Source organism: Lampetra fluviatilis, chromosome 56 (assembly GCF_964198595.1).
Source record: "Lampetra fluviatilis chromosome 56, kcLamFluv1.1, whole genome shotgun sequence".
In the NCBI taxonomy this organism is placed as follows: Eukaryota; Metazoa; Chordata; class Hyperoartia; order Petromyzontiformes; family Petromyzontidae; genus Lampetra; species Lampetra fluviatilis.
In genome coordinates, this window is record NC_136330.1 from 1924833 (window position 1) to 1951624 (window position 26792).

Below are 26792 nucleotides of genomic sequence, written 5' to 3' on the forward strand. Positions count from 1 at the left end.
GCTTCCACGCAGCAACAGATGGACTGGGACTGATGCGCAACTTGAATGCAGTAACTTGTAGCCAGGGTTGGTGGGTCATGTTGAGATGGGGCCATAATTCACGAGACACCTTACCTGCAGGGTAGCAAGGTGGCACTTCCCGGGATCCGTTCTGTCGCTCGCAAACCTAACAAAGGTTTTAGCGTAATAACCCACACGTGCGTGCGGGTGGTGTTTTTTTATGAAGGCGCTTTGCTTTCCTTCCACGGTATACCGAAAAATAAAACCACTAAAAAAAGAGAATTGTCCACCAAATCTAAAAACCGCACGCTGCCGCAACAAATTCCTTGAGAAGCAGTTGGCTATCTGGCCAAATTAAAACCGTAATTACATAATTGTACACAACTTCCTACGGTCCCTGATGATATTTTGCATTCAGAGCTCACCATCAGCCCCTGGGGGCAAACTGTCATACAATGAGTTCACGTTGAGAGACCGGAATAAATAACTCGGCTTATTCAAATTCATCACGGAGTTATACGAGCGGGGTTATTTATTCATTCGTTTTCAGGAAAATGTTTGAAGCGTCCAACGAAGGATGGACAGATAATTCCTGGGCAGAGTAATAAGCTGCTCAGCTCCGTCAGCATTCATATAATTAATGCCTTTTATTTATTATATACTGGGTATCAAGATTCTTTTTCAGGATGGTCCTGCATTGGAATGTTTGGCACATTCCAAACAGTTTTTTTTTTACTCATGCAGAGTAACAACTGCAATTTCACATTCAGGCAGTCAAGCCAGATAACCGGGTCGGAAGCAGCGGAGTGCCTCCTTTCGTATATATGTGGATCGGGCATTGCATCGTAATGTTGTTGTGGTCCTGTTGTGGATGACCACAGTCATAGAAACCAGAGTACCCGGAGGAAACCCACACCTCATCATCCCAGAGAGTCTCCCAAAGCGATTTGAAGCGAGAATCTTCGCTATCAGAAGTGAATAGGTCACACCAATTGTGTGTCAGTTGGTCTTCTATCGCCGTCAGGTAGATTACTCATCATAGGTGGCAGGGTGTCGGAGCGGTTGGCAGGCACATCTGAGAAACCGTGGTTCTCATTTAGGCAGCTGCCTGTGATGAAACTGTGTTCTCAAGTGCAGTGAGTTGGTCTCTGTTCAGTGGCTAAATGACTAAAAAAAATTAAATTAAATTTAGCCCTGCACTTAATTTGACTAAATTCCAGCTTCAAAAATAACTTATCAGTTTCACAGCCATGTGCCAAACATATCTCTCAGTGGCCTAGCAGGTGAGAAAGTGCTGTCCCCTACTGTGCGGACCAGACGTCAAGTGACGATATGTCAGAGGTAAGCTCTGCAGTGTCTGCTTCAATGGGTCATTCTCTAACACAAAGGCCAACAAACTCATATTCCTCAATAACACTGGCCGAAAAGGAACATGTTTAATAGTTGACGTCTTCATCGCTTTGCTATGAGAGATGGGGATGCGCCATTTCTTCAGTTTCTACAACATGTGCCAATGCAGTGTCGCAGTTTATTTTGTCAGATGCGAGCGCTGCGCTGCTCTGAAGAGATGAGGGTGGATTGTCTCACAAAGTCACGCTGACAACGCTATCAGCTGGCCACGTTGTGGTGTCGGGCCTCTGGGCCTGCATTGAACAACGGTGATAGAAGAGGTGTAACTACCAAAGCTGCCCATTTACCACAACAACAACGGTGCCACGGGCTGCTGTGACTTCATTGAGGATCTCTCAAGGATTCCGTGTCCCCGATGAATTCCCTTGTCCGTGCGACCTTGTGCGAGACACAGGTCGCTGTGCCCCAGCACAGCTGTGCCGCAGCACAGCTGTAACTCACAAATCCCGCATTATTCTGTGACATCATAACCTGAATGCAACACCCACCCCATCGTCAAACTCGTTAACACCAAACCCGAACCCTGGCGGCAATCCTAAACCTCAACCAAAACACTCACCACGACTCTCAAGTCGGTGTTCACAGTCTTATCTTCTCATCGCGTCTCCGGCTCCTCCCGTGTCTTCCCAGAAGGGGGGGGGGGGAAGCGGTAAAGGGGGATTTTCCCCCCACGTCGCTGTTGTTGTTGTTGCTGCTGCTGCTACCGTACGCCGTGTCCCCCCCATCCTCACCAGGGTGTTCCCATCCTCAGGGTGTTGCCATCGAGGTGATGGGCGTGCGTGGTCTCGTGTCCCCGCGTTGGATGCAAACCGCACGGAGCCGCCTCCGTCTCAACTCTTTATTTTAACGTAAAGCAAAGCCGTTCATATAAACACGAGCTGTTGCCTTCATGTACCGTTGCGTAACTACTTCTTATAAAATAAAACACGAAAACGCCGACTGAAAATACAGATTTCTCCCCACCACTTGCGTCTAACCTTGCTAACAGTGATAAGTTCTCCTATACAAGATCGGTACAAATGATGCGTTTGATTGTTTTGTGAGGTATCTACACCCAAACTCTTTGGTGGGTTACGAATATAATCCTAAGTATGTGGAATTTGCAAAATGTTACTTTCGGCTAAAGTGTAGGCGCGCGCGCACACACAGGTGTGCACACAGACTTCCACGACTCAAAAACAAACACAGTTAACCTTACGTGCTACTTAAAAGCTGTGTAAAAGCTGATTCGCTAAAATGTTACAAAAAAAACCGGCGGTTATTCCGTGTAACAGCTCCATCCGGGTACCGAGAGACAAGAACGGGTAAAACAAACCGAGGAGGTTCAATACGAACGAGATGTAATCAATATCGGATCGATATCGGCCCATGCGCTGATCAGCGAGGATCAGGTGTTTATTTAGAATGCGATCAATAAATCATGAAAAATTACTGCAGGGGGGAGTCGCGGTTTGATTAGGATTAGAATCTACAGTTTGCCAGAGTCCAAATTATAATCGTGATTCGATTCGATTCTCTTAAGGTGTTTTTTTCGCTGGATGAAGGGAAACAGGTCTGCAATCCGGTGCTTTGGAAGCAAGCGAGGGTTGATGGATCACGTTGCGACATGCGAGTGAGATTTCCAAAGCCTCTGGTCTGCGAGGTGGCCAGGAGATGTTGGTATGGGGAGTGGGGGGGGGTTCGTGAACCCATCTCGCTGCACCATTGTGGGTCTACCTCCGCTATCTCTGGTTTTCCCCTCCCACGTGCTTCCCTCGTTCGGGGAACTTGGTCAGACATCCCTCGAAGCAAGGCACCTCCAGAAACATTTGTCTCGAAACTCGCCGAGCCTTTGCTTGGCCAAGCACTTCAGCGCTGTCGATGCATCTGGCACGTTTGGTTGGCGACGTGGGGGTTCCATCCCCACCCCTCCCCCCAAAAGTCGATTTACTTACTTGATGCAGCGTTGGGCGGCCCCCAAAAAACCACGTGACCCAGGCGGCCGTGGTGAGGCGCACAGACTGGGCGAGTCGGGGTGTCGGCTGACCCCGCGCGCCATCGTTGCACACAGCGCATTAATACTGTTACTGCAAAAAGGAGCGATTCAAAATGCGCGTCGTTGCAGAATACTTCCTCGCAGACATTCAGTAGTTTACGGTTGGCGAGGCACTGGCTGGCGTCGATCTCCATGCTGCCGTCGACGCACGCACTCCGTCTCGGCGGCACGCAAGACTCGGATCGCCTCGCGTCGCACAAGAGAGCGAGCGATCGCGCCCGGCCCCATCCCCGTAATGAACTCTCCGTCAGATTTTATCGCCCACCAATGATATCCCTGCCCCCCTGCCGAGGTTTTTGTCCCCACTCTCGTCCAGCATAAGCTCCCAGCAACGGGCAGCGAAACGTCGGACATGGTGAGGAGACACATCCCCCGTTAGCACTACCGTGGTAGCATGGCCAGACGGACGATTACTGCAGTGGCTCTCCTACTGTCGACCGAGCCTCAGCGTCGTGGAGGGAATCGAGGAGAAACTCTCCAAGGCCGCTTCAATTCAAGGTCTCCCTCGCCCGACGACGCTGGACGGTGCATTCTGTCACGCAACGTGTAGAGCGGTTTGCCACCTGTCAATCGTCCAATGTCTGTTTTATCCCTCAAAGTTGGGGTTGGCCATATTAATTGGAAACCAAATTCGCCGAATGAGAATTCAAAATAACGTGTTTGTGTAATCGATCACGCCCGGGGTTAAGAAGATGAAACTAAGCACACGTGGCCGCTCGGATTTCCACAGTACATCATTGATTTATGGGTCATATAGCTGCGGGAATAAATCAATTACGAATCAAAACATTGGTCACGAAGGCCTACGAGCTAAATTCAGGGTCTTAAGGGTGCTGGCTCAGTGATCACGTTTAAAAAGTCTCATCGCGCCGTCTTTTTAACAGCTTGCGCCCATTTTCACCCCGGCGAAACTCAACTAAACAAATGAATTAACTATTACGGTTGCTCCTCGCTTTGTGAAGCTAAGGAAGCCGCGTCAGGGGCCATGCTGCCATGCTCCTGGATGGCATAAGCGTGCACCGGCAGGGGAAAAAAACGGTACCGGAAATCACCTTCCCCCCCCCCCCAACTCCTTCACAGCAGCATACAAAACACCAAAGTAAATGAAGTAAATCGGAAACATATTTCACTCTCGCAGTGTCGCCGAAGGAACGTTATTCCTTGTTATCGATAAGTGGAGCGAGTTTAAAAACGCGCGTCGTAGGCATTTTTTGATTAACCCTTACGCATCTAACGGTAACGACCACCGTACAAGGCGTTACCGGTCTACGCACTAACACTACCTCTACCAGTGCCCCCCCCCCCCCCAATACTACCGGCACCAAAATGGAAATCGTACAAATCATCAAAAAGACAAAAAAGAAGATTACAAAACAACGTTCTCGAGTGACTTTTTGCACAGAGGCACATACTGTTATGCACTTTTTTTGAACTCGTCTCTCGTGTCACGGCGACGTGATGCGACCCCAGTTCCGGTATCGGTGAGCTCCGCTTCAGGTTTTCCCAACCAAGAAAACTCCACGCAGCCTCCGGGGAAAACTGGTATGACCACAGCCGATTAATCACCCGCCCGGCGTGCCACCTGCAATTACAAAATCCTGAGCCCGAAGCTCATCGCGACCGACCTGAACTGGAGCCACAAGGTGCCCGATGCAGCCGCATCTGGGCATCTGGGAATCGGCAGTGTGAGGACGCAGGCCCCTCGCTGTTCCGCTGCAGACACGGTGATGGCTCAATTGTGGTGGGACCCCAAGCTGTGGGTGGTGGGACCCAGGCTGTACATTGTGGTACATAGCAGCCCGTTTGTGGTGGTCGAACCCAGGCTCTACAGGGTGATGGTGGAACCTAGTCTGATTATTGTGGTGGTGGGAACAAGGCTGTACGTGGTGGTGGGTCTCAGCCTGTACGTGCTGGTGGCACCTAGGCTGTACGTGGTAGTGTGATCAAGGCCGTTCGTTGTGGTGGTGGGAGACCCCGCCAGTACGAGGTGGTGGTGGTGCCCGTGCTATTCACGGCAGGCGATGGGCCTCGGGGCCTGTAGGTGCTGGTGGCACCCAGGCTCCCTGTGATGCTGCCCCCCACGCTACACGGGGCGTGAATCCTTGCGGCTGAGCAGACGCGTCCGTCCCGCCGAGCTGGTGGCACTGCGGATCACCTCCATCCACCTGCGGCGGCAGCAACAGCGACGACAACGACGTGAATTGGTGAAGCGTCTAAATACCAATGCAAAGGGATTGGGTGGAGGTGTAACGGTCAGCACACCGGGCTTGGAATCCAGAGGTCCCCAGTTGGTTTCGATCTCCCTTGACGGCAACTTTAACAACGGATCGGTTCGCCGCAGTTTTTGGTGTGGCGTGGTAGAGCGTGGGCACTCCCCTCTTTAAAGACGCTCGGCCAGTGTGGAAGAGTAGGCCATTGTACCCTTTAGGGTGGGATCTCTTGAGCTCCCTCGAGTGGAGGCCCTTCCGCCAGCGGTGGCATGAGCGAACCATTGCGGGGCTGCACCTTTGCCGCGATTACTTAGCTCACCGAAAGAACAACTCAAGTTGCTGCACAAGGCAATCGCATCGAGATGATTTATCACTGAAACTCAGAGTGACGAGGAAGTGACTGGAGGATAAAATAGACACTGGTTACGGTGAACCGGCGAGCGTAGGAGCACCTATGAAGGCTAGTGGCACTGCATGCGAAGGGGTGGGTGGCCAGCACCACGCCCGGCCGCCTTTGTCTCCCCAGTGGCAATGTTTACACACCGCACCAGGTACACGTTTGAGGCCGAGTCAGCCTCGAGAAGGCCCAGGACCGGTTCAGATAATCGTCACCGGTGTTGGCCGTGAGCGGGAATCGAACTCGGGCGGCCGGGTTCATAGCACAGCATGATAACCCGCTGCTCCAGTGCCACGATACACACGATACCACAATACATACTCTACACACACACACCGGTCGAAGGTGTACTCGCTCTCGGCACGGAAGAAGTAGATGTGGGACTTGAACTGGAGCTTGAACACGTAGTCCTTCTGAATGGCGTCAGCCTCCGTCGGGACTGTGATGGAATAGCCCAGCAGGGGCAGGCTGGCCAGTGGGAAGTCATCCTACAGACGTGGCAACACCATCGCCGTCATCGACGTCATCATCGAGACGACATAATTAGGTTTTAGTTTTTTTTTACAAGATGAACATTACAACAAAAAACGTGTGGAAGTTATACATCTTCCGTTTCAAATATTTTTCCAGCTTTTACTCGCGACCCTAGAAGATCTCAGTAGAACTGTCGAGATTAAACACACAACCTGGTGGGTTTTGTAGAAGAAGAGGCAGAAGTTGGTGAAGACGACCCACAGCTTCTGCCAGCCGCTGCTGTTCTTGAACTTGCGCAGCAAGTACCCCGACAGCTGGTTCTGCAAACGAACAGGCGCCGCGAGTGACCGGCGTGCATCTCACTCGCAGCAACACCCGCAGACACGCCGCAGATCCTTAAGCAGAAGAGTCGGTCTTTTAACTTTCGCGACTACGACGCAAATTATTTGCTGCGAGTCTGTATCCCACGTTACAAATACCCCACCGTTAAAAATCTCCCGGATTGCTTTTATTCGTCACCGGGAGATCGATGCCAATTCCGGTAAGAGATCCCCGGCGAACTCGTGAAAGGTTGGCAGCCCCAAGTGACATACGGATTGCACGTACCAAATATTATCATCATCTGGAGTTGGCATACGTGCCTCAGGATCGCTACGCTCACCGCTCACGGCTGGAGGATCAGGCCACCCTGCCTTCTCGCCGGCCTTGGACGATGGCGATAACGACTGCGCTCGCTCAAGGTCTCGGGCGACAAACACTCCCCTGCCACCCCCCCCCTCCCCACCGCTAACAGCTCCGACGGCTGCGGGGAAACGCTCCCTGCTAGTGGTAAGAGGCGGCAGTGACGCCGATTGAGAGTCATCAGCAAGCAAACAAAACAAACTGCGTGACCGAGAAGGCGTCGCCGCGTCCGCTCGTTTCCATGTGATCCTTTCGAAGCTCGTACCAAGGCCCCTCGGATTGTCAACGTGGCCTTGGCTCAAGAATCTTGGCACGCAGCCCTGGTTAGGATGCTTGCATAGGTGGTGGCGCAATGTGGCTATCGTGGGTCGCAGACCGTGGACACCCATTAGGATGCAAGTGCTGTGAATTGAGGTTGGGTGGTACGGGTACAAGTGGTGGTGTGAGTGGGGTACAACCGGTATGGGCGGTGGCAGTGTGGGTGGAGTAATGGTACGGGCTGTGACGGTGGGGGTGGAGTAACGGCATGGGCTGTGGCGGTGTGGACTAGAGGCTGGCATGAGTGCAGACGGGTGGCGAGACTCGCCGTGAGCTGCGTGCGCCGCGGGTTAAGACGGAGCCGCGGTCTCACCTCGACGGCGCGGTTGAGGTCCAGCATGGAGATGCTGGTGTTGCGGTGCCAGCAGACCTGCATCGTCGTGTTCGCGCGGTGCCCCGCAGCCTGACGGTCCGGCGAGCCCGGAGGCGGATTCAGATCCTCCTCCGACTCCGGCTCCAGCGACAGCTCATCCGACGAACCTGCACATACACACAGACAGATACAGATAGATACTTACACACGCGTATACACAAAGATCCCCCGCATAGCCTTTGACATGCTGTTAGCGTGGCGAGCTTAGCCGGGGTGGCGAGCCGCTGAGCTGGGACACTCACGGTTGAACTTGTCGCTGAACCCGTTCTCGAGCGGGGAGCTGGGGTGAGTGTTGGACTTCTTCATGAGCTCGATGGCCAGGGCGATGTCCTCCATCCACTTGTCCAACTCCACACGGGAGCTGGGAGGACACCACGAACCCCGCATCAGCGCATCCACGACGAACAATAACAACAAACAAACAACACCGTTGAATAAACCGTCACAGACATGGGGCCAATTGCAATTCCGTCATTGGCTCTCAATGACAATTACAGTTTCGAAAGGCAACGTGGTATACAGTTTAGGAAAGCCACATCAAGGCAAGGTAGCACACGGTGAGGTGAGTGGTGAGCAAGGCACTCACCTGGCTGCCACGACAATGCTCTTGTGCGGTGTGGAGATGGTGAAGCAGTACGGAACGCCAAACTCCTGCTCGCTCTCCCTCACCTGCGCAGCACACGCAGCACAAGTATCAGACAGAGCTCACACCGAGAGGGCACGTGTTGTCCCCTAAACACACACCACGTGCTCTAACGTTGCCCCCTTAGCCCTGTCCCAAGCCCTAACCCACATGACCCACTGACTCCATCGAGCGCGCACGAGGAGGGTGCTGTGTCACCAGTGGGGGGGTTGGGGGGGTTGGGGGGGGGGTGTCGGGGGGGTTGGGGGGGGGGTGTCGGGGGGGTTGGGGGGGGGGGGTGGTCGGGGGGGTCGGGGTGGTCGGGGGCCGCACCTTCATGGCGACGAGAGGCAGCCGCCCGTGAACCTTGAACTGGTTGGTGCAGGTGGGCGCCCTGCTCGTGTAGATGAGGAGGTCCGAGAACTGCGGAGTCACGGGGGGTGACACGGTCATCGGCGAGGGCTTGAGAAGGCGCCTCTCGTTACGGTCAAACGTCAATCGAGACGGACGGAGTGGCATTTTGAGGCCACGTCTCAAGATGAGCAGCAGGAAGAACGAAGGAGCGCCGGGCAGGAAGTGGAGTAGGAAGGGGAGAAGGAATGACCGGGCTAAGAAGATGTCAGAGATGATGAGAGCGTGATGAAGATGATGATGAGTGGGGAAGGGAGAAGAGAGAAAGGAATGAGCAAGCAGAAGTGAGCTGCATAGAGCAGCGTCCGTTTTCACAGGGCAGGCGACAGGGGGGAGGTATTCAGAGTGGGGGTGGCGACACCGACACATCGCGTGACTTGCGGGAGGCTTGAGCTGATTTGGACAGAGAGAATGTAAGGGGGGTGTTGCGTGACAGGGGAGAGGAGTGACTGCTCACCAGGAAGAACATCCTCTGCTGCAGGCCTTTCCTCGTGAGCTTGTTGAGGCAGCCCTCGCGGACAAACTCCTGCACGTCGGGCGGTTCGCACAAAAGCAAGAGGACTCCCGTGAACAGGGCGCCCACGGCACAGCCGCCGCGCCTTGAGGTGCCTCGCACGGGGTACGCCAACGCCACAGTCAGCAACTCGGTGGAGGTGCTACGGTCAAAACTCAACACGTTGCGTCAATAACTCCGTGGCCTTGGCAGGAAAAATATCTGAGAGGCGATGTTATCGGCCAATGGGCCTTCTTCGTAGTAAATGGTAGCCGTTTTCCAAAGCGTCATTCCCCCGTGTCTCCATGTCTCTGTGTGTGTCTATATCTCTGTGTCCCCATGATTCCAAGTCCCCATGTTCTTTTAAGTCCCAGTGTCCTCGGATCCCCATGTCCCTAAACTCCCTGTGACCTGTTTCCCTAGATCCCAGTGTAACCCGCATCCCCATGTCCCCATGCCTCATGCACCCAGATCCCCAACGTCTCTACGTGACCGTGTGTCCCTGTGTGCCCAGGCCCACCCGGTCGGGCGACGCGAGGTTGTCGAGCCCCACGAGGTCGCGCTGCAGCTCGCTCAGCTTCTGCAGGTTCTCCAGGCGGATGAGGCTCGCGTGCAGCTGATTCGTCACCTCGTTCACCTCCGCCAAGGCCGCTGCTCGCACGGAGACAAAGATTCCCCCCAAGTGGCCCACGCGTAAGACGCCCACGCGGCCGACGCACTCACTCCATGTCACACGCTCACTGGTGGGCAGTCGCCTCCCAACACTGCTCTCTCGCTACTGCCATGGTTACCGTTCCTGTGAAATTCACTCATTGATTCCTCTTCGAGTGCTGAAGAGGAATCCAGACGGACTGTTTTGTCTCGTCCGCACCGTGAAACCACCACCGCACCGCAGGCCACCTCGCTTGCCTCACACTCGCACCTACGATTCGCACGGTCGGCTACGCACGGTGCAAAATAAGTTGAACATACGTACGTGCACCGCTCCACTTAGGAATCCCCTCTTCCAAGGAGAGTGACCCATCTAAGGCTTAGCTGACCTAGCGGAGGCCCAGAACCACTTTAGATCCCCCTTACCACTGGTATGACCCATGGCCGGGATTTAAACCCAGGTTATCAGCTTGTGTAGCATGGCGCGGATAGCTACGGCAGCACCCCTCACACAAAGGTGCAGCCTTGCAATTTCTTGCGCGAGCCCTCCTCCATAGCTACGACTCTGGAATTCCCTCCCAACGCGATAACTGTTACCGAGTACACCGTCAATCGTGCGGTCTCCGTCACTGGCCACTTGGCGTTTTGGGCCTGTGCTCAACAATGAGTAAAAGTACTCGTTAATTGGCCGATAACACCGTAATGAATAGAGACAACGTGATATATAGAGGACCGCAGAGCTTGCAAAATTGCCGGCTCACTGCCCAGCTGCTCCTGCCGCCTTCCCCTCTCGTCTACGGATCCTCCTCGCGCCTCCGCGTCGGCCTCTCTCGTCGACAGCGAGGGGCAAATACAGCGTGGTGGTGCTGGTGGTGTTGGCGGCAGCGGAGCAGTTGAAATCGTGACTTATTATTGACCGCAGAGGTGGGACAAAGTCATTGTTATGCAAGTCCAAGTCGAGTCGCAAGTCATCAAATTCATGACTCGAGTCTGACTCGAGTCCAAGTCACATGACTCGAGTCCACACCTCTGATTGACCGCGATTACGTTTAGATTGTACGCTTAAGCCCACGAGCACACACTCCCTCGACCCCGGTGGCTCACCGCGGCAGTCCTTGAAGTCGGGGTGCGCCGGCGAGTAGTGCTTGCACAGCCGCTCCAGCACCAGGCGGTAGTGCAGGGGCCGCTGCAGGGGCCGCAGCAGGAAGGCGGCCAGCGGCAGGTAGCACACCTGCCGGGACACGTTAGGAGCGCCGTTAGGAGCGCCCGCCGGGCGAGGCGGCTTGCGTTGAGCCACGGTGACATCGGGTCACCCTGCTGCTGTGTTAGGGTCTGGGTGAGGTTATCCTCTTTTGAGTCGAGGTCTGCGTTTTGTTAACGAGTCTGGCGATGCCACCCGTGTTGCGTAGCGGATATCGGGATTGCCGCGTGTCGTGTTACGTAGCGGATATCGGGGTTACCCTCTGCAGCTCGAACGCGCGGCAGGACTCGGCGAGTGGCTCGGAGGTGGCGAGCTCCACCTGCAGCTCGGCCAGCACCGCCTCGTGCTGCCGCAGTTGCCCCATGCACTGCTGCACCGCCACCGAGGGGGCAGGCATGGAGACACGGTGGGTGGGGGGGGTCACAGGGGGAGATGCAGGCACAGGTAGCACGATTAGGATTTTCCACGGTTCGATGGCACGGTATAGGATATCAGAGGCACGGGCAAGAGGCGTTTCACTGCATACACGATTGTATTTTGCTGGAAGAAAAATCCCAGACTGACCTTGAGCAGATTCATGTTCTTCAGCATGATGTCTCCGATCCGCTGGTGGTCGCCCTTGAGGTGAGCATTCGACCGGCCCTCCCTGCGTCCAACGCAGAGATCCACACAAAATTTACAAAGATCCCCCGTGTCGCCTTTAACCAGACTCTTCGGGCAAATGCTTTTCGCGAGCACCTATGAATGCCGGCACGGCAAGTGATGGGGTGGTTTGGCCTGAACTACGCCCAGCTGCCTTGGACGTCTCCCCAGTGCTGATGTTTCACTTCAGGTTTAGTCAACCTAGGGGAGGCCCAGGACTTGGTCAAATATTTGCTACTGTTATTGATCTTGAGCAGGAACTGAACCCGGTCATTTAAGGCTAGAGGAGACCCGATATAAATTCTGATACCACTTACCAATGATGTTCGCCGCCGTGGGGAATTGAACTCAGGTTCCCATTGGGTTCGTTACACAGTGCTGTCTGTGTTCAATAAAATTATAGCCAGCCATCTCCACTGGTAATATTCGCAGCGACATTTCCCTTTGGTGTTCTAAAGCAGAACTCTTGTCACTCTATGCCACTGCCACACAAGATGCCTTGGAACGAACAGTGTTGCCCATGAAGAATGCCAACAATAGCTCCCCTAACTAAAACAGGCCCATTTGTGGCATCGCGGCCAGGGAATCGAACCCGGGTCACGGGTTCAGCGGCATTACCGGGTGGCCGCCGGCCGTCCCGGCCGTTGGACTCACCAGAGCGTGAGCCTCTGCTCCACCTCTTTGAGGAAGCCGCGGTGGAACTCGTAGAGGGGGTCCATGTTGGCGAAGAGCATGGAGGGGACTCTCTCCATGACCAGGCCATCCTTGCCCAGGAAACTGCGGAACCACTGCCACGCGCGGCACACAACGCACGCTTAACGCACGTAAAATAAATAAGCGGACGCAACGTACGGTCTCTCGTCCACGTGTCCGTCACTCCGCAGACAAAAAATAAATCTTTCGCACAACCCATCAGCCGCACTGCCTTATGGGAGTGCATAATGTCAGCCGCGTTGATTCGAGACGAGCAATCTTTGGACCGGTTTCGGCACACGGTGTCTCATCAGCAGTCAGGCTTGCCTGAATCAAGTCTTGTACATTGGCAACAACACTCCCAATACCTGGGACACAGGTATTCGTAGCGCCCATAATGCAGGTATGCGAGTTAGCAGGTGCTTAACATGCGCAGGTATGCGAAAGAGACACTGGTATACATGATGATTTACAGACACAAACCCACAGGTATTATGCTCAAGGCGAACACAGCTACACATTAAGAGCATTGTTATTCAAACAGATGTTTAAAATTCTACAGAACTGGAATGTAGCCAAATTCAAGTGTAGGACAAAATGCAACGCGATGCGTTTTCCTGTGCAGTCATCGGTGATCGGGCGGAGGCCGTAAACTCGTTGCGCCGCTCGAGAAACCGGGTTCGGCCACAGGGCTCGCGACGCGCCGAGTGCTGGGGGTGCGGGATGGTGATGCGGGATGGTGGTGCGTGCGCGAGACCCACCACCGTCACCACCTCCAGGTCCTTGAGGTGCGTGCGCTCCGTGGTGCAAACCTCCTTGGCCACAAAGTACGCCTTGTCCGCCGGGTAGCGCTGTGACAACACCACCGCCATCACCACGTGCGGATCAATACAACGCGCGAGTGAGAGCGAGTGTCCGCGTGGGTAAATGCGTACATGCCTGTGTGCATCCGTTTTTGTGTGTGTGCTTACCTGAGCTAGGCAGTCGGTGTCTGTTAGTGTTTAGAGTAATGAGCGTTTGTCTGTGTGCATGTTTTGCAGAATCAACGGAGTGTCTTTGTGAATGAGTGTATGTGAGAGTGTGTGAGTGTGAGTGTCCGTGCAAGTGTTTTAACTGAACGAGTGAGCGCGTGCCAGAGTGTTAAACTGAATGAGTTTGTATGTGTGTGGTGTGGGTGCAAGTTGGCACAGTAGGGGGCACAGGTGGTGCATCGGCCAAACATCTCTGTCAGTCGACCCGTGGCACCTGGGTCTGCCCCGTGACCTGCTGCCAGCGGGCGTTCGACACTTCACGTGGCCTCAACGTGCACACAGCCTGGCACAAGCGCCGTGGTGACGTCACCACCACTTGGTGGCGAATAGCGGTTGTTGTGGGTGAGTGTTTAACTGAACGAGTGTGTGTGCGCGAGTGGTCGAGTGAGCGGTGCTGGGTGCTCCCTCCACCTTCCTCGTCGCGTCCTCATCCTCCTCGTTCTTGCTCGTCACCGAGTCCGGGCTCAGCAGCGGAGACGACAGCTCCGGAGGGAACGTGCCGCCCCCCGGCGACCTCACCGGCCCCTTCGCCGGCTGCGGGACCCCCACCTCCCGAGCTGCAGGCACACGGCACGTACGGGCGTTAGCCGAATACAGCCAAGCCTCACGGCTGCCACGGGTGCATTCTGTCACGGCTGGTGCTGACGTGGACAGGATGGGGGCGCCGTCATTTACAAACGCGCGCTTAAGAGTTTTTGGCTGCTGTAAAGGTCCAGGTGATCAAGCCACTTGGTCGAGCTGTCGTCTGTGATGGCCAAGTCGCTTCTGAAAAATAGCTACGTAGCTCAGTGAGCCTCACCTGGTAAAATACATAAATTAGTTTCAAGAGTTTAGTTTGATGCAATGACCCTATTGCAGCTCTCTGTGGAGTCTTATCCCACAAGGGCACGTGGTCAGGGCTGATACAGAGACGCCGTCATAGCCAGCATTGGGCATTGTCAAAGTTAATCAATGCTAAAGACAAGAATCAGACCACGTAACTGGTTATATTGGTCAATGCTGAAAGGTAACCTGCTAATTACTCGGTTGGAATCACAGCAGCAGCATCGCTCCCCCACCTCTACGACAAAACTTGGCAGGACCCTCCTCAAAAAGAGTCTTGAGACTCGGTGAGGCTCTCGTGTGTACAAGTGAGCGAGTATCTGCCGGCGGGCCCTGCGTACCGGCCGCGTGCTGCGCAAGCCCCTGGTGCTCTCCGGACGGCTCGGCGGCGCGCTGTGCGTGCGGCGTGGAGCCCCCCGAGGTGTCCGGCCTCGCGCCGTCCACCTCGCTCGCGACGACGGCCCGGGACGCGCACGCGAGCACCTCCTCCTCCTCCTCCTCGCCAAGCCGAGCGGCGGCGCCGCCGCCCTGCAGCTACGCAGACGCGAGTACGCGCACACACACTCCAGCTCACCACACGCGTACACGCACGCCAACTCACCACACGCGGGTCCAGGACTCTGCCGCTCGGCCGGACTCACCAGGCGGCGCTGCCACGATCGTCCATCTCATGGCGTCTCCCCCCCCCCCCCGGGCTCACCAAATGACCAAGCACGACACCTGAGCAGGTGCGTCACCTGGTGCGTGCGTGTGTGCGGCTGGCACCGCCCGCGCTTGGGGTTTGTACAGACGTCCCCGCGGCACAACTTTCTGCAATTAGCAACCATCGGGTGTGTGCGGTGGGTTCATATGCATATGAAGAGGAAATATTGGTGGCTAGAAAAAAGCGGGACTGTGGATTCGTCACAATTTGTTATTTACTAAAACATCTTACCTGGTTAATCTCATTTGCAAGAGCGTCCAGGGTATCATGTGACCAATAAGGAGTTGAGAGACACGAGCCTAACCGTACCTGCGTGTCGCCTAGACAGACCAGCGTGAGGCCTAGACAAACCTGCGTGCTGGGTGTCTTGGTCAGCTGGGAGGCAGCCTTGAGTCCTGGGCTTCTCGGGGAGGCGCGGGGGCGACTGCTCCGCCTGTGGACGGGAAGCAGGCGATGGTGAGCACATGGCGGCCAGGGCAATGGGAACAACGCTACCCACAGGTGAGCAGACAGCTCGGCATAGACGCCGGCAAGGAATACAAAGCACAATCGGCACACAACACAGAAGGTACCGAACGAGGGAAACATCTGTTGGCACACAGCACGGGACGCACAGCAGTTAAAATGTGGCCTCGCGGTCCAAATTTGCCAAATTTGATAGATGACTTACACATTTTTGTATTGGGAAAAAACGCACAAAAACATTGCCGCCTACTGACAGACTCATTCAAGCCGGTGCTACATTCAACCTTTTGCCACACAGGGACAGCTGCCTCTGGGGAGCCCCTAGGCTAGACTACAGCATGGCATTAGTATGGCTGAGAAGAGATTGGATGCAAGGCACTTTGATTTTCTGAGGCATCGAAGGGCCCTAGAAATCCAGAATCTTATCCTTTCAAAACAAACTATCAATATCACAACAGGCACATTTCTAAGTCAACCACGTGGGTCCCCACTGCCTCCTGGTGGGCAAAGAAAGATTTTAGAAAATAGGATTTTTTTAGTCGGTGGATGGGTGATAATTAATTAATACATTTACCAATATATAGATTTCATGCGACACCGGCTCAAGCGGCGAATCCAGGAAAATCTGACAACACGAGGCAATGGCCCCTCGTGGCGGTGTGAGATAATATGTTTGACCCCATAGCATTTGGACCCTTAGGAGTTCAAATACTAAATAGATATCAAACCGCGGGGGAATTCCACAGGGGTCAAAATACTAACGAGCACCGGCCACCCTGCCGGCACGTCCCTCTCTGTCTCGGCGAGGAACTCTGCCGCGTGTTTCAATGAGAGAAGCCGGGCCCCTGAGCCGGGATATCTGGCGCGCGGCGGCGGCAGCGTGCGGGCGAAGAAGATGAGAGACGAGGGCTCGTAGATTGCCACACACATGCACATGAAGACAGAGATCCCCCGTGTAGCCTTAACAGACTATTGGAGCAAGTGCTGTTAGACAGCACCTGTGAAGGCCGGCACGGCACACGATGGGGTGGGTGGCCAGCGCCACGCCCGGACGCCTTTGTCTTCCGAGTGGCGACATTTACACACCGCACCAGGTACTCATTTGAGGCTCACACACAAGCCACGTACCCCATTTTTACTACAGCAGACAGAAACCTTTAATACGTAGGCTTTGGCGACCAATATTCATAAAGTTTTTTGGGTTAGATCGCGTTAGTATAAATGTGTCGTGACCCTCCACCACCCGACACAGCCAGTAAGGTTTATCACGTAAACAACGTAGCATTATGAATATACCAACACATTCCTTCCACAGGTAGGGACACCTGATGACGGATGCTTGTGTTGCGCCCGAAACGTCGTGATTTATTTTATTTTTATACCTACGTGACTTTACCGAAAAAAACAAAGAATAAGGTAGGGACACGTCAAGAGTCAAAACTTCAAGACCACCCGAATAGTCCCCGCTGGGTGAAACTCACACTCGGTACTCGCTGAATGAAACTCACACTCGCTCCCCGCTGGGTGAAACTCACAGTCGGTCCCTCGCTGGGTGAAACTCACACTCGCTCCGTGCTGAATGAAACTCACACTCGCTCCCCGCTAGGTGAAACTCACAGTCGGTCCCTCGCTGGGTGAAACTCACACTCGGTCCCCGCTGGGTGAAACTCACACTCGGTCTGTGCTGGGTGAAACTCACACTCGCTCCGTGCTGGGTGAAACTCACACTCGCTCCGTGCTGGGTGAAACTCACACTCGCTCCGTGCTGGGTGAAACTCACACTCGGTCCCCGCTGGGTGAAACTCACACTTGCTCCGTGCTGGGGACCCTCACCTCTGGAAGGCGACGCTGCCCTTGCTGACGCTGCTCCTCACGGTGTCCTCCAGCTGCCGCTGGGTCCTCCCGCTGAACACAGACAGGGTGGGAACACCGCACGTTCACATTCGCCGCAACGCAGCTTGCCATGTCATAGCTGGGACACAATTGATTCAATAAAAAAACATTCACAGATCTTTACAATAAATATACGTAAACATTCGAATCGCCTGGTCTGACCGCCCGCCGAGATGCATATCGTAGCATCTAATTTTGAATGACATCCTTTGCACGAAATGGTGCTATAGAAATAAAGAATTGATTGCCCAAATTCTAAGCCACTCCCCCCCCCCCCCCCCATGAAGTTTCACTAAAGAGGCCACACCACATGGGCGCTCCTGGCTAGATTTCCATGTAAGGGCCGGGGGGTTACCCGCGGGTGACCCCCGCAAAGACAGTCGGAACCAGTTCGCTGTCTTGCAGCTCATCGGCGCGGCACGGGCACGACGACGTGACGACGCACGAGACGCGACCGGCACTGGAGCCCCGGACTCGCCTGTAGCGGAAGGAGGAGCCGCGACTGAAGAGGACGGGCTTGGGCTTGAGTGGGGGTTGCTCAAGGAGGCGGAAGAACGCGTGGTACTCCACGCTGTTCTTCCAGAAGAGCTTGGAGGCGTCACGGCTCTTCATGATGAACTCGAGCGTGTCGCGGTACTTACCCTGCATGCGCGCGGGGATGGAGATACGCGGGGAGACACAGAGACACACGGGGGGACACGCGGGGAGATATGCGGGGAGACACAGAGACACGCGGGGACACACACGGGGAGATACACGGGGAGACACAGAGACGCAAACTGGGATGCAGCACACACCAGGTAACGTGACACATGGGAACAGAGACACGAGTGTGCACGCATACACAGGCAAAAGTCCCCCGTGTAGCCCACACAGGCTGCTTTGACAAGTGTTGTGAGCGAGCACCCATGAACAGGGGCCCTCATCCAGCAGTGGATTTGCATTAGTCCCAGGTCTCCCGGCGAGTGCCGTTTGCATCCGTGGCCGTGATGGGTGGGGGGTGATGGGTGGGGGGGTGACGGGTGGGGGGGGTGACGGGTGGGGGGCGTGGCGGGTGGGGGGCGTGACGGGTGGGGGGCGTGGCGGGTGGGGGGCGGCGCCTGACCTCGCAGTCCGGATGGAACTTAATGAGGAAGCGTTTCCTCTTGAAGCTCAGCTTGCGGATCTTGCCCCAGTTGAAGGCGTTGATCCTGGTGGCGCTCTGCAAATGCGGGCCGAGAGACGTGCGCACGCACACCAACGACAGACGTACGCATGAGCGCGCAAATTTACCGTTTCGGCAACTCCAGGGCCAGCGGGGGATGCGTTCCTGAAAGGCCCGACGACGAATATCGATACGACGTCAATCGAATCGGTGTACAGGGTAGTAGGTGGGTGGACGCGAAGGCTGAGAGACGACGGATAACGAGAAAGGACGATGCCACCGTCGCGAATGCCGACTCCCACAAAGTGGTAGTACGTATTTTATGCACCGCAGAAGGGATGATGGGCTGAGTCGACCTCCGGCCGGTATCTGAACTCGGAATCTTCCAAATACTTGGGCTGTTTAGCCGCCGGATCAGTACAATCTGTACCATTTGTGGTGCGGACCAGCATGGACAACGAGGGAGGGGAGGGAGGGAGGGGCGCTAAGGGGGCAAGGATGTGGGCAGAGTTATTTTGAGACGTAATTATACGCTGCTTTGCAAACATTTTACCCAATGCGTGCACGTATAATCAGATGGAAATTAACGGGCGCTTGCCAAACGTCTAAACACTGAGGTCGCGAGACGGTCTGGTGGCTCGGGGAGCTCGTGCCGTGTCATAGAGACGCTGAACAGACGTTACCGAGATCCTGAGTTTGAATTCTGGGTTTCATCCGGGTTCTGAAGTGTCAAAACAATTATTTATCCTGGAGAAATCTGATGTCCAGTAGAGGCGGATCAGAAAGTTGCACTAAACATAAATAAATTAAACAATTTTTATTTTACCCGGTAAAGCTCACCGAGCTATTCGCTTCTTTTTCAGAAGCGACCTGGCCACAAATGATCGCTCAACGAAGTGGCTTATCACGTTGAAATGTACTGCAGGCAAATACTGCAGGCAAATGAGTCTCTCCTCAGCCCAGTCGCACCAGTGACTGCACCCAAGACATAACTGCTTTTTACCTTCACTTGGCAAAACAAATCCACCTCTGACAATGAAAATAAAAATCTAGGATATTCGCGGTGCAGAGTAGAAGTGAATGCTGGGTAGAGGGTCTGAGGGATACAGGTGGCAGGGACTCGGTGCCCATCTCAAAAAAAGCATTCTCTGCACCGCACGGCCTCCCCCCCGTGCCCAGAATAGGGAATGGCAAATTGTCATCGGACGCCGACACCGGCGAATGAAAACGGGTCTCAAGGCTCGGGGATTTCCTTGATAGGGTTGACGGTAACGGGCGAAAGAAGCGGAGAGGTCGTTACGCGGGACACTCATCCTCCGTCCGTCTAAATCCACGTAGCGCTGCTATGCGGGCCCTGGCGGTGGTGGTGGCGGCGGCGGCGGTGGTGGCGGCGGTGGTTCACCTGGAAGACGGAGACGCCAGAGTGGGTGACCGCGAGGTTGATGCTCGAGCCCTCCTTGTCCACGGCCGGGTGCAGCCGCACGCCGTACGTGTCGAGGCGGCGCGCGATCTCCAGCAGCTGAGAGTCGGCCTCCGCCGGCGACTGGCCCCTGCTGGCAGGCACACGCGGCGGACAAAGTGGGGCTACTTGGGCACAGAGACGCAGGGGGCACGGAGGAGTGGCCCTAGGGAGAGAGACAGGCTCCAGTGGACTCATCATGGCCAATGCTATCGATGCCACACCTTGCTCATGCAGACGAGCTCCAGGGAGAGAAATTGACGGCAGCAGCCTAGCCTGGTGCATAAAGACACGGGCTACAGCAGCCTAGCCTGGTGGATGGAGATGGATAGAGACACAGGCTACAGCAGCCTAGCCCGGGGCATAGAGACACGGGCTAACGGCCGCCCAGGCCGAGTGTGTCGGTTGTGTGTGCGATGCTCACGAGTGGTCCCTGTGCAGCTGCAGGATTCTGGGAGCCAAGGTCTCCTGGGTGGGGAGGAACTTGTTCTGCTCCAGGTGCTGCCGCCCCACGGACTCATCGCAGTCGCCCACTTCAGCTGGGGGACACGGGCACAAGCGGCGGTGGCGCTCAGTCAGCACGGCGTGACCACAAGAAACCACGCGCGACTACACGCAACTGCGTTCAACCGCACACGAGCGCACACAACTGCACGCAGCCACACAAATATCCGCAACAGACACACATACGGCCACTACACTACATCGCAGCCACCCTACCAGGCAACACGAACGTGTGTCATGACAACAGAGCCTGCATGCGGTGTGAAGGGACTAGTGGCCACGGGAAGTAATGACTGGGGAGTCGGTTGTGAGTGTGAAGGGACTGGTGGCCACGCAAGGTAATGACAGGGGAGTCAGTTGTGAGTGCGAATGGACTGGTGGCTATGGGAATGTTCGAGAAGGGAGAATGGTCAGGTGGTGGAAGAGGACGGTGGAGCGAGCGTCCAGTCAGCGAGAATGATCGAGAAGGGGGGGCGTGGCCTCGTGTTGGTTTATAAGGGAGATGCGCGGGAAACCCGGAGCTGTTGAGGTGGGGAACGTGTCTTCAATAAAGTGCCATCTCAAGAGAAGTGTGTCAAGTCATTACATCCAGAAAATACACAAGCAATATCTCCTTTACAGAGTGTCCCCCTCCCCGTGCACGAGCACAGCTGTGCCTCTCACCCTGCAGGAAGTAGGAGGCGATGGCAGCAGCTGCGTTGTCGCTGCACACCAGCTGCTCGGTCAGCAGGTCCCGGCGGATCTGGAGGGTGAAGAGGTACCTGCGGACGCCCGGGCGGCACTTCGTGAGCGAGAGACGGGAAGACGGAACACGTGGATTTGGGAACGTACGCAAGTTATTCGAGGCGTCGTATGGACCGTCGAGAAAAGTGGAGCGGGCCTGGTCAGGACGCGCCGCTAGGAGGGACGTTGGCCGGTGTCCGAGACGCGAAAGCCAAGAACCTCGGCGATGGCTGGCTCGGCGCTCCGCCTGGCACGGCCACTTTCGTCGTGAGCTCCCCCCGAGACGCGCAGGGAAGGGGCTCTCTAAATCTTATCCCTCTCAATAAATCCCTCTCACGGGGGAACTCATCCCGAGCGCTTAACGTGGCCGATCGTCGTTACTGCTCGCGGCCACGCGGCCGGGAATTAAGCGGTCGGGGAGATGCGCGATGGTGGAGCTCACGCTCCTCTCGCGAGCCAATCCACTTCGGTCTTTGCTTCGCCAGGAGATAAGGAATCGCTGCGTTTCAGACAAAACTTGTATACGTGGGCAAATGCAAATGTAGGCAGACCTTGGCTCTGTGGCTCCACATACAAACAAAACCATGGTTTGGTCCATCAGAATATATTTGTATTTCCAGACCAATATTAAAACCGACCAGGTGATGGCAGCGGTAGAGTGAGCAGCTCACAATCAGAAGGTTGTGAGTTCAAATCCTGGCTAGGGAATGACTCGGCCGCCCATTGTCTGGTCCGAGGTCTTTTTCCCTTGGGTCACTGGACTCGTGGAGACAAATTAACAAATATTCAGGACCAAATATTCACGGAGAATATGTACTCTCTGACAATGGCCGAGCACTCTGAAATAGCATCAGCCCCCTGAACTACTCGGCCACATCTGGTATCGTGGTAACCTGGTTGTCTGGTGACCTGGTAATCTGGTTTGTCTGGAAGCTTGGTGACCTGGTGGCCAGGTAGCCTGTGGTAGTCTTGTGGTTCGATGGCCTTGTTGGCTGGTGACCTAATTGGCCTGGTTGGCTGGTCATCTGGTGACCGCAGTGACCCTGGTAGTGTGATGTGCACACTCACTTGGTGAGCTCTTCGTGCAGCTGGCCGGGCTCCGGAGGGAAGAACTTCACGGCGAACTTGAAGGTGGTGTTCTTGGGCTCTGGGAACAACGAGAGAGGAGGCGCAAGCGGCAGCGTCAGCACCGGCGCTGCATTGCTCCGGATTTAAATGAGATGATGTTGTGCGTGTAAAATCCGTATTGTTAAGGTTTGTTTACGCATGAAAGCCTCGCTGAGCCTCAACTCTTTTTCAGGAGGTTCCTGCCAAGTTTTCCGCAGCAGGGGGCGACGTTGCTATTGCGCCCGATCCTAACTGAGTAATTTGCAGGTACAGTATTTTCAGCGCTGGACATATGTGAACAAGAGCTCTATCAGCTCGTTGGATTCCTTCAGTATGAAAATAAAGATTCTCATTCTGAGCACTGGGATGTTTGGACGATACCGGTCACAGCGTTTTTTTTTAGCTATTGACGGGAAACTGCACAAACTGCAGGAAGAACATACAAACTCCACGCAAAAAGGCATCTGGGTCGGGAATCGAGCCCAGGCGCTTCTTGCTGCGTGGCACGAGTGTTCGCGACCGAAAAGGCTTTTTACTCGCCCCTCCCCCCCCTGATTCGCGGGGGACGAGGACCTCCGCTCTGAACCGATTTTTAAACCGCGGCCGAAGACCAACAACGGAGTGCCGGAGATGCGTCACGGGGATAGCGACCAGCCCGGCAGAACCGGAGCGGATGCCCACACTCACTCTTGACTTGCTTCACGACCGTCTTCAGCGGGTCGAGCCAGACCTGCGGAGAAGCGGGAGGGGGGGCAGATAGAGACAGAGGAATTCATCCGAAGTTTGGGGGGGGGGGGGGGGCGCTGGGGGCGGGGAAGCGCCCACACGCGCCCCGGCGATTGAAGCGGTTTCATCAGACGCCGCCGTCCACGTCGCTTCCCCACCCCGCGTCACCCCCACGCGATCCGCTATACGTACGAGTTCCATCTATTATCACATCGATGTCTAGTTGACGGGCGGAGGTTTAAACTATTTTTAACTTTTTAACTTGTTTATTTTTCCAGGTAAGGGGCCGTCCATAAATGACTTCCGTTCCCGTGTGCCGGGAACGGACGGCAAGTCTCTCCGCCGGCGAGCAATCGCGAGGCCACCGTTGACGAGCCGCCGCCACCGGTCACGGCTCTACCGTGAAACCGCCGAGGGCCAGCGGATCGCTCGGGTGGTTCACGTAGCGGCCGAATGCCACCGCATCCTAACACACTGTGCCAATAAGCGAAAACAAACCCCCGTCCCCCTCCAACCCATCTGTTTGTATCCGTGTGCACGTGCAATGCACGTGCGTGTCTTTGTGCGCATTTAGGCGGCAGGTCGTGGCTACGCACGTGGCTGCCTGGAATCCAAGCCCCGCGGAGGGAAGCGAGGGTCGGTGGGTCGCATGGATGTTGCTAAACTCCCCGTCCGGTGGCGTCGAGGAGGTGCCACGCTCCGGCTTGCCAGGAGAAGGTGGCGGAATGGCAAAGTGTGTATCTCGTAGCCCATGTGTGTGCCCTCCAGCCCACGTGTTCCCTATCCTACGTGTGCCATCTAGCCGACGTGTGTGTATCGTAGCCAATGCGTGTGTGTACATTATCCCATGTGCGACTGACAGCGCAGCCCGTGCGCGTACGAATCCGAGCCCGTGCGAGCGTACTCACCAGGCTGCCGGTGCGGTCGACAAACTCGAGGCTGAAGTAGTCGCACTCGGAGAGGTTGAGGTGGCTGTACGTCGCGTTGAGCAGGGCCTGGCCGTTGGCTTTGCGCTGTGGGGCACAAAGACAAAGATCCTCCATATAGCCTTAACAGACTGTTGGGGCAAGTGCTGTCAGCGAGCGCCTATGAAAGGCAATACGGCGCACGAGGGGGTGGGTGGCCAGCACCATGCCCGGCCGCCTTTGTCTCCCCAGTGGCGATGTTTACACACCACAGGTACTCATTTGAGGCTGAGTCGACCTAGGGAAGGCCCAGAACCGGTTCACTGGAGCACACACATGCCGGACTCAGCCGTGAGAGCCACACTCAATTGCCTTCATCATTTCTGCGAAACCAGGCAAAGCACCCCACAGGCCCCGAACAACTTGCGCAGAGCAACAGCGCCAAAGTCTGCCGCGTAGAGTTTCACGGTCGGCCCTGTGGAGAACTCTGACGACGCATATCTCTCGCGATGCCCAAATCACCCTGCCAGGCAACACACGGCACAACCCCAACACGTGACGGAGAGCCGGACGACAAAGTAGTTGTCAGCCTCCTCTGTCGACGGCCAGATCAAGAGGCCTTCCCCACGCCATGTTGGCCACGCTGGCGGGCGCGTGTCGGAGAAGTGGACAGCTTTGGATATCGCTCGCCACCAACGTCAGCCGTGGAGAGGGAATCAAACGCAGGTTGCCGGGGTTTATAGCGCAGCCAGTGCGCTAACCACTGCGCCACCGTTCAATCACCCCCCAACCACCACCTCCAATTAAATGGGAGGCAAATTGGATTGCGGCAATCTTTCCATGCCCGAGGAGCAATTTCCCATTAAAAATAAACCTTTCAGAGGAAAATGCATGAATCACATAGCTCCCATGAGCTCTCATAAACGCACACACACGCACGTGCGTGTCTGCCAATGGAAACTTGCCAACGCAACCGATTTAAACGACAAAAAGGTAAAGGTGCAGCCCTGCGATTGCTCGCTCACGATACTGCTGGCGGAAGGGCCTCGACGAGAAGGAGCTCTAGAGAGGGTGTTTGGCCTATTCTGCCGCCTGCTGATTTTGAAACTACGGCGGAGGGGTATAAATATCGGCAGCCTCCCGCTTCCATCAGTCCGGCTGGGAGCTATGCAGACGCACAGCGCCCTCCCGCACCGATGCCTGTGGGCAAACAGATGCTTGCGCACAGCCACGCACACACTGACATAACCACCCTTCACTCACAACCACCAAGCACAACTTAGACTCAGCAAAACCACCTTCCAAGGTGGTAAATCTGTTAACCACACTCTCAGCACAACTGCCCTTCCAGATGGTGGACCCATTCACTGCCCTACCAAGTGGTGGACCCATTCACTGCCCTCGCAAGCGGTGGACCCATTCACTGCCCTACCAAGTGGTGGACCCATTCACTGCCCTCGCAAGCGGTGGACCCATTCACTGCCCTACCATGCGGTGGACCCATTCACTGCCCTAACAAGTGGTGGACCCATTCACTGCTCTCCCAAATGGTGGACCCATTCACTGCCCTCCCAAGTGGTGGACCCATTCACTGCCCTCCCAAGTGGTGGACCCATTCACTGCCCTCGCAAGCGGTGGACCCATTCACTGCCCTACCATGCGGTGGACCCATTCACTGCCCTAACAAGTGGTGGACCCATTCACTGCTCTCCCAAATGGTGGACCCATTCACTGCCCTCCCAAGTGGTGGACCCATTCACTGCCCTCCCAAGTGGTGGACCCATTCACTGCCCTCCCAAGCGGTAGTCCCATTCACTGCCCTCCCAAGTGGTGGACCCATTCACTGCCCTCCAAAGTGGTGGACCCATTCACTGCCCTACCAAGTGGTGGACCCATTCACTGCCCTACCAAGCGGTGGACCCATTCACTGCCCTACCAAATGGTGGACCCATTCACTGCCCCCCTACCAAGCGGTGGACCCATTCACTGCCCTCCCAAGTGGTGGACCCATTCACTGCCCCATGTGCCTGTCACGGCGCCCGCTCGCCGCTGTGCGGGAGAGCTGTCGGGAGGCCGTAGCAGGAAACCCCTCGGCCACCCACGGTCCGCAAAATCGAACCGCGCCCAACGTGGCGGCGGCGGCCGCACCCGGCCGCAGGGAGGCCCTGACCCCCGGCGGACTCGATCGGCGCCACCCACGGCAACCCTGACCCGGGACGGGCAGCGCAGAAGCCAAAGTTACAATGACCGAACAATAAACAATTTCCATTTACACGGCGTCGAAATGCGACCGCGTGTGCTGTCTTGTCGTCGCAGGAAACGCGACGCATTAAAAAGAGGTGATGGAACCCCATCAGCGGCAAACTATTGGAGCAGATCCAATAGTAGAGAAATGCCCAGGCATTGCCTCGCCGAGTCTCGCGACTCTTTTCGGGAGGGTCCTGCCAAGTTTTCTCAGAAGGGGCCGATGATTGCTGCGTATATTCCAAAGGAGCAATTTGCGAGTATTTATTTTTTCTTTAAAATTTGTCGAATTAAGATGAAATACGCGCACGGAAGACGACACGACGGGATAATCGGTCGGAACGTGTTGATGTTGTCCACGGCAGATGTTGCTGTGCGCATGCAAACCAGCAGAGGGCGTGCAAAGCATTGTGGGTCTACCCATGATGCCTTGCCACGGAGACATTCCGTTTAAT

At 55.5% G+C, this 26792-nt stretch overlaps 1 protein-coding gene across 3 annotated transcripts in view; it reads right to left on the bottom strand.

Annotated features, from left to right (window-relative positions):
- Window positions 1-2234: 2234 nt before the first annotated feature.
- The window catches only part of LOC144950059 (FERM, ARHGEF and pleckstrin domain-containing protein 1-like), a 76573-nt gene continuing 52015 nt past the window's right edge, over window positions 2235-26792 (bottom strand). The window contains exons 3-28 of one of the 3 annotated variants that reach the window (XM_078880049.1): window positions 24097-24201; window positions 23150-23192; window positions 22424-22502; window positions 21296-21393; window positions 20553-20667; window positions 20072-20219; window positions 18631-18726; window positions 18004-18167; window positions 17466-17537; window positions 15519-15600; window positions 14806-14998; window positions 14054-14199; window positions 13373-13462; window positions 12573-12706; window positions 11841-11922; window positions 11536-11646; window positions 11180-11306; window positions 9945-10075; window positions 9389-9457; window positions 8854-8943; window positions 8485-8567; window positions 8141-8259; window positions 7839-8005; window positions 6739-6846; window positions 6389-6540; window positions 2235-5610 (exon numbers count right to left, since the gene is read on the bottom strand). In XM_078880049.1, the coding sequence (XP_078736175.1) occupies window positions 5529-5610; window positions 6389-6540; window positions 6739-6846; window positions 7839-8005; window positions 8141-8259; window positions 8485-8567; window positions 8854-8943; window positions 9389-9457; window positions 9945-10075; window positions 11180-11306; window positions 11536-11646; window positions 11841-11922; window positions 12573-12706; window positions 13373-13462; window positions 14054-14199; window positions 14806-14998; window positions 15519-15600; window positions 17466-17537; window positions 18004-18167; window positions 18631-18726; window positions 20072-20219; window positions 20553-20667; window positions 21296-21393; window positions 22424-22502; window positions 23150-23192; window positions 24097-24201 (2886 nt within the window). In that variant the 3' untranslated portion in view covers window positions 2235-5528. Of the gene's footprint in view, window positions 5611-6388; window positions 6541-6738; window positions 6847-7838; window positions 8006-8140; window positions 8260-8484; window positions 8568-8853; window positions 8944-9388; window positions 9458-9944; window positions 10076-11179; window positions 11307-11535; window positions 11647-11840; window positions 11923-12572; window positions 12707-13372; window positions 13463-14053; window positions 14200-14805; window positions 14999-15518; window positions 15601-17465; window positions 17538-18003; window positions 18168-18630; window positions 18727-20071; window positions 20223-20552; window positions 20668-21295; window positions 21394-22423; window positions 22503-23149; window positions 23193-24096; window positions 24202-26792 lie in introns of all 3 variants that reach the window. The other 2 variants (XM_078880048.1, XM_078880047.1) reach the window with 2 other exon arrangements.